Here is an 18,520-nt window from a genome sequence, read left to right as displayed (position 1 = left end):
CATTGTGACATATTTACTGAGACATATTTACCTGTTTGGTCTATCTTTTAATGATTTGGCATTTTTTTTAACTTTTAACTGTTTTAGAATTTATTTTTAATATATGCTGGAATTAGGAAGTAAATGATACTATTTTCCCAAATAACCTGTTTTCTCAGTTCCTAATTTTATCTATGTTTCTTCCATATTCTTTTATAATTTTAAATTTATAGTATATTAAATCAATGTACTTAATATACATTAACATCTGTTCTAGTTATTTACCTGTTAATCCTTTTGTTAGTACTTACCTGTTTTAACTATTATTGTTATATAGAAGTTGCATTCTCTGATGTGTTCTAATATCTCTTACGGCAAGACTCCTCTATCATTTTTCTGTTTCCAGATTTTCTTGCCATTCTTGCCTGGTTTTTGTTTTTGTGGAATTTTAATATTTTACTAGTTATAAATCCACTGTGACCCATAGCAGATGAAGCAACCTTCCCTTACACCACTGGGTAAATCTCTGACACTTTTGTAGTTTTCTGACATTGACAACCACATCCTCATCTTGGCAAGTACTATCTCCCTCTAGCTCTGCACTTGACTTGTTGAGACTTCATTCCATGAGTGCATTTCAGCATGGCCATTTCCCACCCACACTACTTGCCCTGTACTTTTAGGAATTTCAGCTTCTAGAATAATTTTGGAGCAGGTTATGATGGAAATAAAAGCCTAAAAATCAATGGACTAGGGTGGCATGTCATCTTGGGTAGAAATAAAGATTCAATTCAAAGTATTGGAAAATTGCATTTGAAAATTCCTTAAATTAGCCAGGATACAGAAATGACCTCAGTGTCTACAATAGATGAATGGGTAAAGAAGATGTGATATATATGTATACATTTATGTAATGAAGCATTACTCAGCCATAAAAAAGAATGAAATCTTGCCATTTGTGACAACATGATGTGATATAGATAGCATTATGCTAAGTGAAATAAGTCAGACAGAAATATCATATGATTTCACTAATATGTGGAATCTAAATAACAAAATGAACAAACAAAACAAAGCAGAAACAGACTTACAGACACAGAGAACAAACTAGTGGTTGCCAGATGTAAGGGGGGTAGAAGTCAAACAAAATAGATGAAAGAGATTAAGAAGTGCAAACTACCAGTTATAAAATAAATAAGTCAAATAATAATAATAAAATAAAGTAAGTTATGAGGAAGTAGTATACAGCATAAGGAATATGATGGTCAATAATACTGTGATAGCTTTGAATGGTGACAGATGGTTACCAGACTTATCATGGTGATTATTTCGTAATGTATTTGTGTCAAATCTCTATGTTGTAACCTGAAATTAACATAATGTATGTCAACTATACTTCAATTTTCAAAATTACCTGTGTAGTTTGGCATGTACAATTTTGTGTATACAACTATGGGCAATAATGTATTTATTACAGTACATGAAAATACATACATAATAAAGTGTACACTCACTTAGAAGAATTAGAATTATCAGTACTATTAACTTCATATTTTCTCTCCCCCTACCTCCTACTACTGAGCCTGTTTATTTTTATTTAAATACATTGAATGTACTTATGAGGCAGTTTCACTCTATCTGCATGGTTGAGAGAGGGAGGCTTCCTGTTTCTTGGGTTGTTATGTTATTGGATCTTTGATTTAGGAGAGAAACAGAGTGGAAATTATTTTTTAAAAAATATGTATATATATGCCTTCTTTCAGGCTGGGGGTTGCTCTTTTGCAAACAGCAGACTATATGTATGACACAGATTTGGGGAGGTCTTGTTTAGTTTTTGTTCCAGTTTTTGATTTTACTTTAGGCTTGAATTTTATTGTTATAAGTTTTCATATCCTGTGTGTGTGTGTGTGCCTCTTCCTTTATGGAGAGAAATTAGGAGATGCTGCAGCTGAGGCTGCTAGATAAATACAGTATCACTAGATGTTACTGAACAATTATTAATAAATAATTAGTTAAAGGTTTCTTAAGTCTGTGATAGGATTAATTTCAACATCTGGAATTTCTTAGTAGAATTGTTTGTAGGGATGAGTGTGATTATATGGATTAATCATTATCCATGGGGACGGGGGTCTTCATTTTACTCCTATGTCACTCTCTCACACCAAGTGTATTTGTTTCTCTGGTGCTAAATGCTCAGTATGATTAGCTAATTTTACTTCCCTGATTAGCATGAGGAGAACATTTTCATCCCTGCCTCCATTAGAGCCTGCTCTTCATATACTGATTCAATGAATCTCTCTGTAGGAAATGTATGAATGAGCCTTTGTTCCAACTGGGGGCAAAATATTGGGTCTTGAAGCTCTGCCAGAAATGGTCTTCTCAATCTTGGCGGTGACAAGACTGTGATCATAGCCCAGGACTTGAGGTGAACACAAGGAAATTCCAGTTGATAAATGCTGTCTTATGTTAAGAACTGTGCTAGAAGAGATTGGTTGAGATACGGTCCTTATCCTAAAGAAGCTTCCAGTCTAGCGTGGAAGAGAAACACCTAACCAAACAGCTACATTATGGTGTGAAGAGTGCTGTAATAGAGGGATGAACAAAATGACACATATGAGATGATTAATTTTGCTTGAGCAACCATTAAAGGAGCAATCAAACAAAAACCCAAACCAAAAAAAAAAAAAAAAAAAAGTTCCCCACTATAGAAAATCAACAGGGTAAAATATTGTGAGGAAAAAAAGATCAGCAGCAGAAACAGTAGTAAATGGAACATAAACTAGTTTCTGGAAATCTGCACAGAAGAGCTGAGTTTTGAACGATGAGTATGAATACAGGCAAATACATCCCCAAGTGGAGAAATCAGCATATCAAATGTATGTAGGCTGTGAAAATGCTCACTCTGATACAAGAGAAATAAACTGTCCACTATGTGCATGTTTAGAGTATTGGAGGTAAAGTTAAAGACTCAGGATGGCCTCTGAAGCCATACTATTGATTTTGAGATTTGTTCTATGGGTGATTCAGTTATGGTGCAGAAGAATGATATGGTCATATTTACGTTTTAGAAAGAAAACTGGCAACAAAACAGGGAGCTGAGGCCAAGAGAACAGTCGGGAATAATTTGTTCCTGCCAGCTAAATGTAAAGCTGGCTTTCCATTGCTCTTTGCCTCTGGAAGGGGGTTAAAGCAGAGGAGGAAATACAAAGGAAGAAGGGAAGGAAGAGGAGGGCAGAAAGCACTCTCTGGAGCAACTTACATTCGTCAGTAGTAGAAGGGAGGAAGTGAAGTGTCCATTCCTCTTACCTTGTATGGCATCTGAAGCATGGACACAGGAACTACCTACTGGACACTGTCTCCTGGTTTGACACCTTTTCTCCCTTTGTCTCTCATAGCTGATCTTTTCACTAAATTTTAGTTAAAAATATAACATTTTTTTAAAAATAAAAGCTTTTCTCATCACCCTTCCTATCATTACCAACACTGGCTTCCAGTCTCAACCCTTAGCCTTAGCACCCAGTCAACATCCTGAAGGACTTATTTCCCCTCTCCCTGTGGAATGCTGCCCATAGATGGTCCTCCAGAAGTTCTGCTTTCCTCCTTTTCAGCCCTGTACAAAAGCTTCTTTTGGAATGATACAAGTCCAATTCTTAGAGCAAATTTTAAAGCTCCCTCCCTCCTACCACCATGACTGCTCTTATTTACTGCCTTTGGATATAGTTTTTCTCCCTTAAATCTTTTTGATCCTCACTCCTTATTCTACACACATCAGAATCCTTTTAACCCTTCAAAGAATTCAAAGTTTAGCTCAAACCCTATTTCTTCTTACACACATTAGGGAAGGCCACACCTTTCCTTTTGTACAAGGGCTTGAATCTTTACTGAGAAAGTCCACCTTGTTTCTTTACTTATGTTATTGACCTGAAGGTTTGGCAAGTTCTCAAAAATAATCCAAAAGTCTGATAGCTCCCAAATGGGAATACATTTAGTTCACTATGGCCCCATCTATTGTGCACCGGCATGTGTCAGGCATTGTGCTACCATTCTCAGGCTGTCAGTTAAAGGATAAGTATGTCAAATGTTTGCTCTCGAGAAAAACAATTAGCAAATGTATTCATTAGAGGACTATTTCTACTTCACCCCTACGATCTGTGACTTTTCAAATAAGATACTCTTCCTTCATTGAGTTGGTGAGTTCTATAAGTAGATGAAATTGTGATGGAAGTTATGTAAATAGGTTTAAACAGCACACGTTTCACATTTCACAGCAAGAATCCGACCTCAGGAGATATAGAAATGCAATCAAACCTTCAATATTAGACTATATCTTTAACTTTGATGTATATATTATTGATTATTCCTTCTGTCTTAGTGTATTTAGGCTGCTGTAACCCAGACTGGGTAGCTTGTAAATAACACAATTTCATTTCTCACAATACTGGAGGTTGGAAGTTTAAGATCAGGATGCCAGCATGGTTGGCGTCCTCTTCCAGGTTGCAGACTGCCAGCTTCTCACCATGTCCTTGCATGGTGGGACGGGCAAGGGAGCTCTCTTAAGTCTCTTGGGCATTAATTTCATTCATGAGGGTTCTGCCCTTATGACCTAATTACTTCCCAAAGGCCCCACCCCTCATCCTATCACACTGGGGATTAGGATTTCAACACATGAATTTTAGGAAAATATGAACATTCAGACCATACCACCACATATTAGAAGTGCCTACCCAGGGGCTAGAAATTAGGGAAACTGTGATGCATCCTTTTTCCACACCATCCTTCTACACGTACCTGTACTGTTTTAAGATTTTTCTGCTATTACCTATAAAGGAAAGTGAAAGTAATTTCTTTCAGTTATTTCACCTGAGAGGGAAATTTAACAAATCAGTTAAAAACAGGGATAGTTAGAAATGGGATGCCTAAGGGGGACTGTCTGTAAGGAAGTCGACAAGCCTGATAAAAATTTAAGACTAAATGTATGATTATGTCACCCCCGACATTTACACCAAGAACCATCTGCCCTCTGATACTTTGAGCAAAAATTATAAGGAAATCAGTTGTAAGGAGTCAATTCCATTAGACAGGAAACTTTGCTTTCCAAATTACGGGAACTTTGTCCCAGAGGCATTTGAATATCACAGGGAAAAGCAAAGGATTAAGCTTCATAAGAAAGCAAATAGTACCCGATGTTATGATCTTTGGCCAATACTTTCTAATTCTTGTTTTTCATATCTTTAAATACAGAATCCCCTTCACCTCCAACTGAGTTTAGAAAATTCATTAAGTCCTGATGCTGATGTCACTGTCTCAATCCTGACCATGAACAACTGGTACAATTTTAGCGTATTGCTGTGCCAGGAAGACTGGAACATCACTGACTTCCTCCTCCTTACCCAGAATAATTCCAGGTTCCACCTGGGCTCTATCATCAACATCACCGCCAGCCTCTCCTCCACTGAGGACCTCTTGAGCTTCCTGCAGGTCCAACTTGAGAGCATTAAGGACAGTACGCCCACAATGGTGATGTTCGGCTGCGACATGGGAAGTATCCGGCAGATTTTTGAAATTACCACCCAGTTTGGGGCAATGTCCCCTGAGCTCCATTGGGTGCTGGGGGATTCCCAGAACGTCGAGGAACTGAGGACAGAAGGTCTGCCCTTAGGTCTCATTGCTCATGGAAAAACAACACAGTCTATCTTTGAGTACTACGTACAAGATGCCATGGAACTGGTTGCAAGAGCTGTAGCCACAGCCACCATGATCCAGCCAGAACTTGCTCTCATTCCCAGCACGATGAACTGCATGGATGTGGAAACTGCAAATCTCACTTCAGGACAATATTTATCAAGGTAGGATGCGAGGCTTGAGTTACATCCCCATTCATAGGACTCTGACAGGAAGTAAAATTTCCCTATGTATCTATTTCCCTTTTGCAGAAATCTTGACTCTGAGTAGCTTTAAACTCTAATAATATTTCTGAAAGGTGTTCTGGTTACAAAAGGCTAGGGTTTCATGATCTGTCATGTGGAATTTGGTCTATAGACTTGTAAGCACATGGTAAGGAGAAAACATTTGGTCCTGCTTTTAAACCCTGGCTTAGTCCTACACTAGCTGTATGTTCTCAGCAAAGTACTTAAAAATTCTGAGCCTTAGTTTTCTAATTACTAAACTAGGGGGATATTGAATAGCTTGACATATTATAATAAAGAAACCATGAGAAGTACCTAACACTGTGCTCAGCTCATAGTAGATGCACAACAGATGTTTCTACCCTGCCCACTCTTTCCCACATCAACAGAATAGGACAAATCTCTGCACGTGTACAGAGGAAAAAATTAGTCAAGCAGGAGACACTTTTCTCTCCTCCGAGGCCATGATGCTTAACGCGGTGTGGAGTAGTGGGTAAAGACTTAGACCCTTGAGCCAGACTCTCTGAGCTTGGATTTTTGCTCTGCAACCTACTATTGGCATGACTTGGTCAAGTGATTTAACTTCTCTGAGCCTCGGTTTCCTATGTCCTATGCCCATTTACATAAAAAGTAGATCCTACTATCCATGGAGGAGTTGTGATAGACAGATGGTAGAGATGGATAGATAGATAGATAGATAGATAGATAGATAGATAGATAGATAGATAGAAAGAAAGAAAGAAAGAAAGAACAAACTAAGAGTTCCACAAGAGTAATATATATATTAGGTACTATATATATATTTTAATTAGCTGCTTTTCTTTTCCAGTTCCTCAATCTAGTTCAGAAGCTAGAATGAAAAACCTGTTTAAGTAAAGTTATAATCCATCCTATAGACATAGTTTTCATGATCCCCAGAAAAAGGAGAATGTCCTTAAGGGATATTTTTACAAGAGTCCTAAATTTTTTTCTGAAAAGGATCACCTGTGGTCAGAGAGAAATATTGCTGTTTCAGAGGCAAAGGCTTAGCCATAGCCTGGCCCCATTTTCAGGTAGTTGCCTTGGAACAGGGGTATCTGTGTTGAGGAACACAGGAAGGTCTCATGATGTCTTGCCTTTAAAAAGACACAAACATTTGAGAAAAAGCAGAAGGTCCCAAGCATTTTACATCCATAATTTCACATATATGGATTGAGCACCTACTGTGGGTGAGGCAACATGCTAAATGCCATATATATGGCAGAGTTTAAGCATAGCCTACACACTTCCTAAAGAATGTTCTTACTAAAATAAAATAATTCAAAGTTCATTTACTAGGAATCTATTAATGATAAAATAAGATGTTCTATCATCATCTGAACTTACCGTTTTTCCCATATTGTTTTTGAATTTTCTCATCTGTGCATGTTTTATTTTATAGCTACTATCCAGATTTAATCTACTATTTTTGAACTAGCACATAATTAAGGCTCAAGATTTTATCTGGGGTAAGAAACATTCTCCTTCATAACAAAAATCGAAGCAAAGTCTTTAGTTACAATTCCAAATAGTGATTATTTTGGAGGGACAATCTTAAACAGCAGACAGGAAGAACCACTTGTGAAACTATATTAAATTATTTGTCTTTCTGTCCCATATAAAATGGAGAACCCAAGAAAATTAATTCTGCTTGGATCCTAAAAATGTTTAGAAACTGCAAGGAGAAATATTTGTTGACTCTTGGGTTGTTTATACTTTAGGGATTTATTTTATCAAGATGAAACTAATCTCTCTGCCTCCTCAAAACTGAAATCATATTACAGTTTTGTGCCTCCTTCTATAGAGATCCCATGGCACTTTGTACATGAAATTATATGGTGGTACCTAGTCCATTCCATCATCATTATTTATCTATGTATCTGACTTCCAAACTAAAATATAAATTCTATTAAGTGGAAACACTATTATTCAGCCTAATTTAATGCCAAGCACATAGCAGCTACTGAATAGACATTTATTGAAATTAACACAGAAAGAAGAAAAAAATTTTATATTATATTTACTTCCTATACCATTTGTTGCTGTAGAATAATAATGGATGGTTGATAAATAAATTTTTTTCTAAATTAGAAACAGTGGGTTTTTAAACTTACCTGGATACCGTCTGGTTTCCTTCTTTTCCTTTTTTTTTTTTTTTTTTTCATAGAATATTAGGTTAGTGGACAACCTCTGCCCTTGTGGTTATTTCCACATGTTTATTCCACAAACTCTGAAAGCTGTAAAGGAAGAGTGTGAGGGTTGGATCCTGGCAGCAATTCACAGTGACAATATTTTTATCCCCTTGGATGTGTTTGAGAATGAACTCAAAGAGCTTCAGGAAATATGCCTAGGACTTCTTAAACTCCCCGAGGAAGACAGTCAAAGAGAAAGTTTCAAAGTATTCAGGAAAGGGTCAAGGGAAGTGGGCAAAACCCTGGAAAGAGTCTTTATAATGAATAACTGAAAAGCTGCCTTAAGCTATAAAACATCTGTGGATTTTTCATCATCCTGATTTATTTTGTTGAATATAGTCTTTTAGAAAGTTCGTGATTCTCAGTCCATAAGTCACATCTGCATACAGTAATTTTCTTAATTGTTCCCAAATTTGGTGAGGCTGACCCTACTTCCTCACTGCATAATGCAAGTCGTGAGGATAATGAGCCATGAATAGCAAGTGTCTGAGTTGTGCAAGCTTTCATTTCTCACACAGTCATTTTCGGTTTAGGCTGACAGAGTTGTTAACATTTTAAAATGTTAATGAAATCCCCCCAAACATGGCTTTTTCAACATAGGCCTTTAGATTAGAAAGATCATCTCTCATGGCAGACTACGTAGACATAATTACAGGTAAAAAGGATTTTATTCTTCCTGGGTCCCCACATGCCAGAGCAAACATCCATCATAACTACATGTAGACAAAACCACTTGGGGGCCAAGTGCATACAGTGATCTTTAACAGTTTATTTGCAAGTTGTTTTATTAAATGTTAATGACTTGAAGCCATGATATCTATTATTTAACAATAACTTCACAAATACACATGCAAGGGTGTTTTGTGTGCAGTCGGTGACTATTTGTTGAACTTGGGGTGAGGTAGACAAAATGAAGTTGTATCCTGTCCTTTTGGAGCTGACAGCCTAGAGCATGAGGTTGAAAAGTGAGTCAATGGTTATAAAACAAAGGGATATGTAGCTCTTAAAAGTAAAAATAAGCTCAGATACACAGAGGAGGAAATAACTAACTCTTCTCGGAGAGCTGATGATGAGGCAGAAACACTAGAATTGAGTCTTGATAAATGATTAGGAGTTTTCCGGTTTGAAGGAAATCCACAGGCACAGAAAATGGCATATGCAAATTCATCAAGATCCAAAAGAGTAATTTAGTACAGTTGGCACATACATTGCCCATGAAGAGGTTCTGCCGTGATTCTGGAAAAGTTGTTCGTCTGAGAGCATGCCACACAGGGGTTTTATGCCAAGCTTAGAAGTTTGCATTTTATATGCATACTGGATGTCACTTGAATAGTGGAACATTAGCCGTGACATATTTATAAAATCATAATCCTTAACAAATTAACCAAATAAAATAATACAGCATAAAATCCTTGCGAGTAATTTTTTAAACCATTAAGATATAAAAATTGTTTTTATTTCTCAAAATTGGTTTTAGCCTTGCCCACATTTATTCCCTTATCTCATCCTAAACACCAGACTCTGGTGAAAATTAATAGAAGTTTGAGGACTTGCCTCCTGTTCCTAGGATTAGGATTTGCCCATGCTTATCTGAAGGCCCTGGGTGCTAACGAATCTATTGTTCCTGGAGAAAGAGCTCCCTGAGTTATTCATAGTCTGGTCAAAGTCAGTTATCCTTTCTTTCAGAATTCCAAGAGCCTAGACATTGATAGGCATCTTGTTCCACTTGACCTAAGACATCCCTGACCCTTTGGCTAATTAATCATGGTCCTGATAGTTATTCTAGCTTCTTGGCAGGCTATGGAATATTGCCTTTCTTATTTGAATAGCTTTCTACAGCTCAGTTCTATATCACATAGGCAGTGTTTAATTCATTTACTCGTCCACAAAAATATGTTGAAGCTTATTAATATTAAGCTCAGCCTTTAGCTTATGCTGGAGACACAAAGAATAGAAAACAGGGGCCCTGCTCCCAGGAAACTTACAACCCCCTTCTTTTGTTCTTTCACCAAGAAATAGCTTCTCTAATTATCCGTATTTTTTATCCATTTTCTTTGACCTAGCTTTTGGTTACCATTCATCACTGGAACAACACCCATTCTACTCGTGATTATCCTCTGGCATTGTTAGGCCCCCTCCTCAGTTGTCCTTAAAGAATAGTCCATTGTGCTAGAGATTCTTTCCCTCCAGGCTATGTTCATCTTCATGCTTACATGGTCGAGCAATACCCAGATTCACTGGCTTTTCATTAACAGTAAATGTTGCTTTATTTATTGATTTTGCACATATTATTCAGAACCTATTATGTGCCAGGTATTATGAGGCACTAGGAAGCTTCAGAAAAAAAAAAAAAGACCAAAACAAATACCCATTCAAAAGTCTCAAGGGGTAAACTGATGATGGTCCCCATTTCATTCCTGGATACTAAAAGAGTTCCAGAAGAACTTGAGGTGGCATGATAGAATTCTAATTTGGGGCATTCCCATTCACCTTTACAATAATTTATGGGCATTGTGACCCTGGCAAAGTTATTTAATCTCTGGAAACTTTAATTTCCTTAATTATACCTTGAAAAGTTAAGTGATATGCCTTAGGTCATTCAGTTAGTACTTTATAGAAGAAGATTTAAGCCATCTAAATCCAAGTTCCAGGTCCTTTCAGAATTAATATAAACTTTCCCTAATTGGTATCCCATTACTTTGTGATTCATGGTCTTTCAGCCAAAAGCTATATAAATCAGGAGGCATGATTACCCATGTACAAGTGTTCTTGTCCTAAAGACCTCTACCAAGCCAAACTAGTTAGCCTATATGTTTTAATATGTACTCAAAAGAAGTGCACCGAACATGTAAGCCAAGGGTTGGATGATGTGAACACTGGCTCCTTGGATCCCCAAGGAAAACTCACCGCTATAGGGTGACCTAATGTGTTCAGCTGTTTACTCCCACAGTCACTTTCTCTGAAAGGATACCAAGGAGTCAGTACTTGTAGAAAACATATGCCTTGGTGTCATGAATCTTAGGGACTAACACTTCAGGTCTGGGTTTCCAGATGTTTCCCTGTCACTGGACTAATTTAGCTAAATCCTTTGAATTTGCCCTGGCCTCTATGTCACTTAAGTCATGCTGAATCTAAAATTTTCTCTAAGTCATGAGGGCCTCAAATAAGGAATACTGAAAAATGTGTATTCCCTCCAGACCCTATTTTGATGAATGCAGCTTAAACTTGCCTAATCTAGCTTCCAGCAGGTTTTAAACTGTGGAATTTCCCAAAATTAGGAGTGCTTCCAAGTTTTAATTGCCTGAGAGGAAATTGTGATTGTAATCTTTGTTGACTTTTTTACTTTGTATTCATCTACTATAAAAAATTTGGAAATATGTACAAAAAAAAAAACAAAGGTTGCAGGCTGTACTCTGAATTCCAGATCTATCTCAAGGCCATTTTAAGCTTCAGTCCCTACAAGCCTTCAGATGGATTCTTGACTGCTAAATACTACGTAATATCCCATTGCCAGGGCTGTGCTAAGGGAAGGGATATCAGCACCTGGACTAGGGTTGGAGCCAGATCTGGAGAGCTAGAATGAATTAAGGGTGGGGTATTACATGAAGCAACAAGGAGCAGTCCAGGAGATGGGCCCAGGCCATAATTGTAGAGAAGAGTCAAAGTTCATGCCAAAAAACGAAGGGAAAGGAAATCAGCCTAAGAGTATGGAACAGATCTGACTACCATGTGGGAGAAAAACATGCAAAGAAAAAAAAAAAGCCAGCTTGCGAGTTGTGCCACAGGAAAGCAGGAAGAAATGAGCACTACATTCACGTGTCTGATTCCTTGATGTAGTGACCCCATCACACACAGCAAGGGTAACATAGCCCAAAATGTATATTAAAATAGGACTCAATCACATAAATTAGTATTTTTCTCCTCTCGGGGAAAAAGTCAAGAAGGACAGTTTCAGTTTTAAGTAACTAAATTTTGCAGATATTGGCAAAACAGACCTTCATGGTTTAGATGATGTATATATGTACATTTAGTATGTTATTAAATTGCTGTTGTCCATTAGCAGATAGAAATCTATTTTAAAAGATGAGCTCTGTAAGTTGTTTTAAAAGAAGATGTAATCAATGATGACAATGTGTGGGGCCCTCTGTTATAAAGATTGAAATTTAGCAATTTCCAATTCCTATTAAATTCGTTATCATCAGAGAGTTTCCCAAGGAACTAATTTCTATTTTTGATACTATTCATTATTCAAGAGAAAATGTATTGGAATTTTAATGCTTCAAATAATCTATAAATTGCAAATACACTGACTTCCTGGCTGATTGAGCCCCATTCTTCTGGCAAAGTAATGCGGTGGTCTTGAAGAGACACACGTCTGATTTGAGAAGGCATGTGTTTAACTGCATTCACCCCACAAACGACACTGAGCAGTTTCTCTGGCTTGGTACCACGTTGTGCCTAAGATCCAAAGATGACTCAGTGCAGTAGGTACTTAGATGAACATTGAAGTCTCTTTCAGCTGGACAGCCTGCCGTGTTATGAAGCAGAGCAGCGGGAAAAGGGAGGATATGTTCATTCCTAACAGCGTCTCTATGGAAGAGACTGCTCGAAATATGGAGAATGCCAAAAGCCGTGCCCTTGAGGATCTTACTGGAGCTGGAGCTGATTAACTCCATCTTGATCTAAAAAGTCAGTTAATCAGCTGCCAAATACTTATACATTGGGTTACTAAGGAGGATTCAAGAAGATAGCTAAGGAGCCATTTTACAGGTAGCTTAAGAAATTATCTACATCTACAGTTAATGTTTAATTTGAAGAGTCTCCCATGTATTGAGAACCAAATCAAAGCAATGTCGTCTGACAGAATTGGACCAAGCGTAAGCCCTGTGGCTAAGATGGCAAATTCACGTTACTATAAAAGGGAGGCAGAGGTAGACACCACCAGGTCTGCTTCAGCGAAAGAGGCTACAAAGTAAGTGAAAGCTGAACTTCTAATAACTGGCCATACAAAGAGACAAGATTAACCAACAGGCCAGAAACTGTGAGGATACTGGAGGGTGGGGAAATAAATCTCAAGAAAGAGATGCAGAATGAGAGTAATTTAGAGAATAAGGAAGATTAAAGTCTTGAAGAATTAAGGAGAACCACATACATGGATTAAAATACAAACATAGAATATATAAATAGCTAATAATTTAAATAACTGGAGGTCTGTGGAGGTTGTGAAAAATCAGAATTGGGTGTAAGTTTGGGTGTAAGTTTTCTAAAAGACATAAGCCTATCCAAAGAGAGAATAGTTTGAGGGCTCTTCAGTGATAAAGAGCAGAAAAAAAGCTATATAGGTAAATGTGAGGGTGTCACAAATACAAAAGTATAGAATTTAGGAGGATATTTTGATTGGAAGATTCATCACATGATTGTAGATATGAATCAAGTAAAGAAAAGGTGGGATTTCTGAACATTAGTGTATCTCTTCCCAACTCACCTCCTCTCCTCCCAGGAAAAGAAGAAGGGGAAACTTTAGGAATATTCCTTTGTTTCATACGAAAAGGGCTTTATTTAGTTTTCCTGCTATGGTCAGTAGATCTACAGCTAACTTAAAAATGATCAAGAAATATAAATATTTAGATGCAGAACATAGGAGCAAGTAAACTTGACAAGAAATAGATGGTGCTAGTGGGAGGGGAGTTAGAATGTCACTAGCAATAACATAGACAAAGAGTTCTAGTCAGACAAAGGCAAAATACCAAAATTAAGTTCTTACAGGCTAAAGAATTTTATAGGGCTTTATGGAGGATAAACAAATCTCTTATTCCTCAGGGGGAAAATATTAAACATGATGAGATGATCATGGGAAAAGAAATTCAGCTCATTTTTCAAAATATAAGAGAACGAGGGTACAGAGATTTTAATGATACAAAGAAAGTTCCCAAAGGGAAAAATAAATTTGAAGGCTTTACAGAGCAAAACAGATATTCCCAGATACAGATATGATTAATGGAAGGCAACTATAATAGGAGAAAAAAGCAAAAATAAGAGGGCAATTTTAAAAGAAATAAAAAACAAATGAGAGAGGTAGACATACAAAGAGACAAGCTGATATGTGAAAAAAAGATCAAAGTAGAAGTAAATGTAAGACTTATCAACAAGAAGAAAGAAAACATGTGAAGGTGATGTGCTGCATTTAAACAACACCATGTAGACTCATACATCTCCAAAATGCAGACTGGAAACAATGGGATTATGATAGAACTAGTTCAAAACAAGAAAAGATACAAATTTGTAATAAGTATAAAAACGTAATATTAATAAAACTTTATATGCTGAATAAGAAGAAAAACTGGGGGGCAGCAGGTCTTAAAATCTTTAAGACAATGGCAACATTATTTGTAGTGGGAGATTTTTATTTAACTTTAGTAAATTTTAGAGCAAGTTTTTAAAAAGTAAAAATACTACATGAATATGTAGTTAATCTGATAAATTAAGATAAACACTGCCGTTAACATTCTATTATTAAAGAATATAGGAACACCGATATTTCCTCGTTAAAACAGACTGGAAGAGATAGACATAGGACGAGAGCTAGAAAGAAGAAATTAACAAAACAAAAAACTCCAACTGAGGAGAAGTCCTAAAATTAGTACAAATGATGTTATATGCAGTTGTATGGTGACAAATTCCTAGAAAAATATCATTTGCCAAAATGGACCCAGAGAAATGGAAAGCTTAATAGAAGAGATTGAAAAAGTGATTGAGAAATTACATTTTTTAGAAAGTGCCAGGCCCAGATAGTTTTACAATTGACTCTCGAAAACACAAGTGGGAAAACAAAACGCTAAACATTTTAGTTGGAATTGATCTAATGCATTTCTTACGAAAGTTCTTTGCTTTCTGTACTTTTAAGAGTATCTTCAGTCCCATTTTGAAAGCAATACAATAAAACTTCTCTCAAATGAATTATAAGGGGAGAGTACACAGAGATCTATAATTTACTTTTTAAATGCCCTAAATGAGTTAAAGCAGTGAGGCCTCCACAAGCTGTCTTGTGCACATCCACTCCCCTACTTGTAGGCCTCTGAGCCCTGTATTCTGTCTACCTTCTCTCATGTGCTTCCTCCTCCCTTGTCTTAGCAAAGAACATCACTCGCTTTACACCTTAGAAAGGCATTGTCCCAGCAGTTCTCTCTTCTTTCCTACATCAGCAATTTTTTTAATGTTTACTGGATCATTCCCATCAGCATAAAAGCCTGCCACTTACGTATATTAATTAGTTTTCCCTCTCTACCACCATTCCATTTTTCTCCTTCTCTTTACGGCATAACCTTCCAAAGGGTTATCTCCAGTTTCTCTCTAACCATTTTTCCTTGAAGCATTAGGCTTCCACATTTCACTGAAATTATTCAATGAAGTCACCAGCACCCTATGTGTTTCGAAAACCAGTGGTCAATTCTCAGTCCTCATTGCATCTGATCTGTTGGAAGTGTTTGACACAGTTTATCACTGTTCCCTCCTTGAAACATCATTTTTACTTCACTTTTAGAACACAACACAGCCTGCTTTTCCCCTAGGTCTCTGGTTAATTCTCAGTTTCCTTTGCTAGTTCTTCCTTACCTGTACCACCTCCAGATGTTGAAGTCCCTGGACTTACTCTTTGGACTTCTTCTCGTCTACAGTTACTCACTCATTGATCTCATTTAATCTCCTTAAATAACATATATAGAGTTATGGCTCCCAAATCTTATCTCCAGTCCAGACTTCCTTCCTGAACTGCATATGGTCTCCAACTACCTACTTGACAAATATATGTGCATGTTTGTAAATTATCTCAAACTTAACATTAGCAAAATTGAAGTCCTGGTAGTTCTCATCCACCTCACGACCTGATTGTTCTACAGCTTTCTTTATCTTCATTAATGACAATGCCATCCTTCCAACTGCTTAGGACAAAAACTTTGGTATCATCCTTACCTCCTTTTCCTAGCAACCATATCTGAGCCATCAGCTGATCTTCTTGGTTTCCACTTCAAAATGTGTCAAGATCTAACTAATTCCTCCCACCTCCACTACTGCCACCTCAATCTAAACCATCAGCAGCTTTTGTCTGGGTGTTTGAAAACAGCCTCCTAACTGGTCTTTCTGCTTCTGCTCTTGTCTGTCTTTAGTGCCTTCCGAATACAGCAGAGTCATGAGCCTGATAAAATGTAGCTCACATCATATCACTCCTGTGCTCAAAACCTACCAGTGGCTTTACATCTCACGTAGAGAAGAAACAAAGTCCTTACAATGACCTGCAAAATTCTATTTTCCCCAACCCCCACTCCTGGTAAGCTTTCTCTGATCTCATCTTCAACTCTCCTGCCCCTCACTCCCTTAGCTTTTCCTCAAACATACCAGACACAGTGCCGCTCAGGGACGTTGGACTCCATGCTCCTTGCTCTTTACCCAGAGATCCTCCTGGTTAGTTCCTCCCCTTTCTTCAGTCCTTTACTCAGATATTACCTTCTCAGAGAGGACTATCCTGCCCTCTCTCATCTGTAGTTCCACCCTACCATCACCAGCCCTGACACATCTTATCTCCCTACTCCACTTTATTTTTCCTCCTTTGCATTTAGCACTAACAGTCCATATGATAAATATTCCCTATTTATCATAGTTATTCTGTCTCCTTCAATAGAATAGAAGCCACATAAGACTTTTTTCTCTTTTGTTCGTCCCCCAGAACCTAGAACTGTGCCTCACAAACATGAGTATTGTTGAATGAATAAATGATTGACTGGATGATGTGTTGTTTTGTTAACATCTTTGTCCATTTGTTTTCATGAGTAAGAAAATCTTTTAATTAGTATGTCAAGTTTCGTATGCAAAATATGGCTGGTCAGACACATTATCCTTGACACTTAAGTACATTAAGCACTGATCTTGCTTATACTTGTGAACTGTCTCAAAACATTTTTTATGTAATTTGAAAAGTGCAGATTTTATCTCAGCTCCTATACAAATCAACACATATTCTTAATTAGTGACATAGTTGGGAGCTTTTACTAAAGTAATAAATTACCTCTATGCAGATTAACTAATGAGCTTCATTCTTTCAAGCAGAGTGGTATCTTGGGAGGTTTACTGATAAAAAAAAAAAAAGATGTATATCTGATCTGCTTTGTTAAACACTCACTACTCACAAGTGCTAAACCACATTCTCACTCTTAGAGAGAGTTCCATACCCTTATCATACCATGACAAAGTTATTCTAATAGTCTTTCAAGTGGTCTCCTGGTTACCATCCTTTCTTCCTATTGCACACATTTTCCCTCTTTCCAGGTCAGTATTACCAATGCAGACTTCTGGTTGTATCGTTACTCTGTTCTGAAATCTTCATGGCTCCCCTTTTCCTATTAAATAAAATCTAGTCTCATAAAATGGACATGCAAAGCCTCTATACTCCAGTTGCAACCTGCATATTTTTCTACTCCACTCTCCAATCAGATTGTTATACTAACCACCCCCTGTTAAATTTTCTACCTCCTTACCTTTCCTCATACTATTCTTGAACTGAAAGATTCATTGAGAATTCATAGCTAGGCTGGATCAGTATATGATCAGCAAGGAATGATCAGTATTATTGGTCCCCGTGAGCCAGGCTCTAAATTACTATTAAAAGAATATAAGAATTACTTTTCTCTTTTTTTATATCCACGATGCTCGCTGGGCTTGCACTTAGCTGGTATTCCCAGCTAATTAAATACTCCAGGTCTTACTTACATGACCTTCCATCAAGCTGAGTTTTACACATTCTTAGTATAATTTGTGAATTAAATGCAACTGTGTGAATTTGGCCATCGTAAAATCACTTTTCTTTCTGAAACTGTGTATCTTTTGACTACACCATCTTCTGCACTTCTGTTATGACCTTATCCCTTGCCACCTTAAGCCCCTTGTGAAACAAGCAAAAGAGAAAGGAAGAAAGGAAGCAAAAGGAAGGAAGGAACATTACTCCCCACATCTGAAACTGTGCTCAGCTCTCTTCTCCTTCCAGACTCTATAGCTAGCAGGAAAACAAGATCTTTCTAAAATCCAATCTGATGACGTATCCCCTCCACAGAAAAATTCTCTCGATGGCTCTACTACCTGCATTATGGCCTTGGTCTTTTGTCATTCATTTCCCACCCTCATCCCTAGCCTTCTTTCTCACTGATCATCATCATGCAGCTTGCTCTCTCTGTCGCTGGCTTGTGCACACACATCTCCCTGGGTTGACAGCATCAGTCCAGCTTGTCTTCCTGGTTAACTATAATTCCTTCTTCAAGACTCAGCTGTGGCACATCCTCCTCTAAGAAGCCTTCCTTGTCACCCCTAGGGTGGAGTGTGCAGGTGCCCTTGCTTTCTGTTCCAGTGACACTCAGGTTTACCTCCATCACGATGCTCATT

General features: G+C 37.5%; 1 protein-coding gene across 3 annotated transcripts in view; it reads left to right on the top strand.

The window, feature by feature from the left end:
* GRIN3A (glutamate ionotropic receptor NMDA type subunit 3A) overlaps nucleotides 1-18,520 on the top strand; it is a 145,711-nt gene that overhangs the window by 44,929 nt on the left and 82,262 nt on the right. For all 3 annotated transcript variants that reach the window (XM_032478096.1, XM_032478098.1, XM_032478097.1), the window contains one exon: nucleotides 5,221-5,825. In XM_032478096.1, coding sequence (XP_032333987.1) covers nucleotides 5,221-5,825 — 605 coding nt within the window. The remainder of the gene's footprint in view (nucleotides 1-5,220; nucleotides 5,826-18,520) is intronic.

This window comes from Camelus ferus, chromosome 4, assembly GCF_009834535.1.
Source record: "Camelus ferus isolate YT-003-E chromosome 4, BCGSAC_Cfer_1.0, whole genome shotgun sequence".
NCBI classification, from domain to species: Eukaryota; Metazoa; Chordata; class Mammalia; order Artiodactyla; family Camelidae; genus Camelus; species Camelus ferus.
Note: the sequence above shows the minus strand (reverse complement) of the source record. Positions and strands in the feature narration are given on the sequence as shown.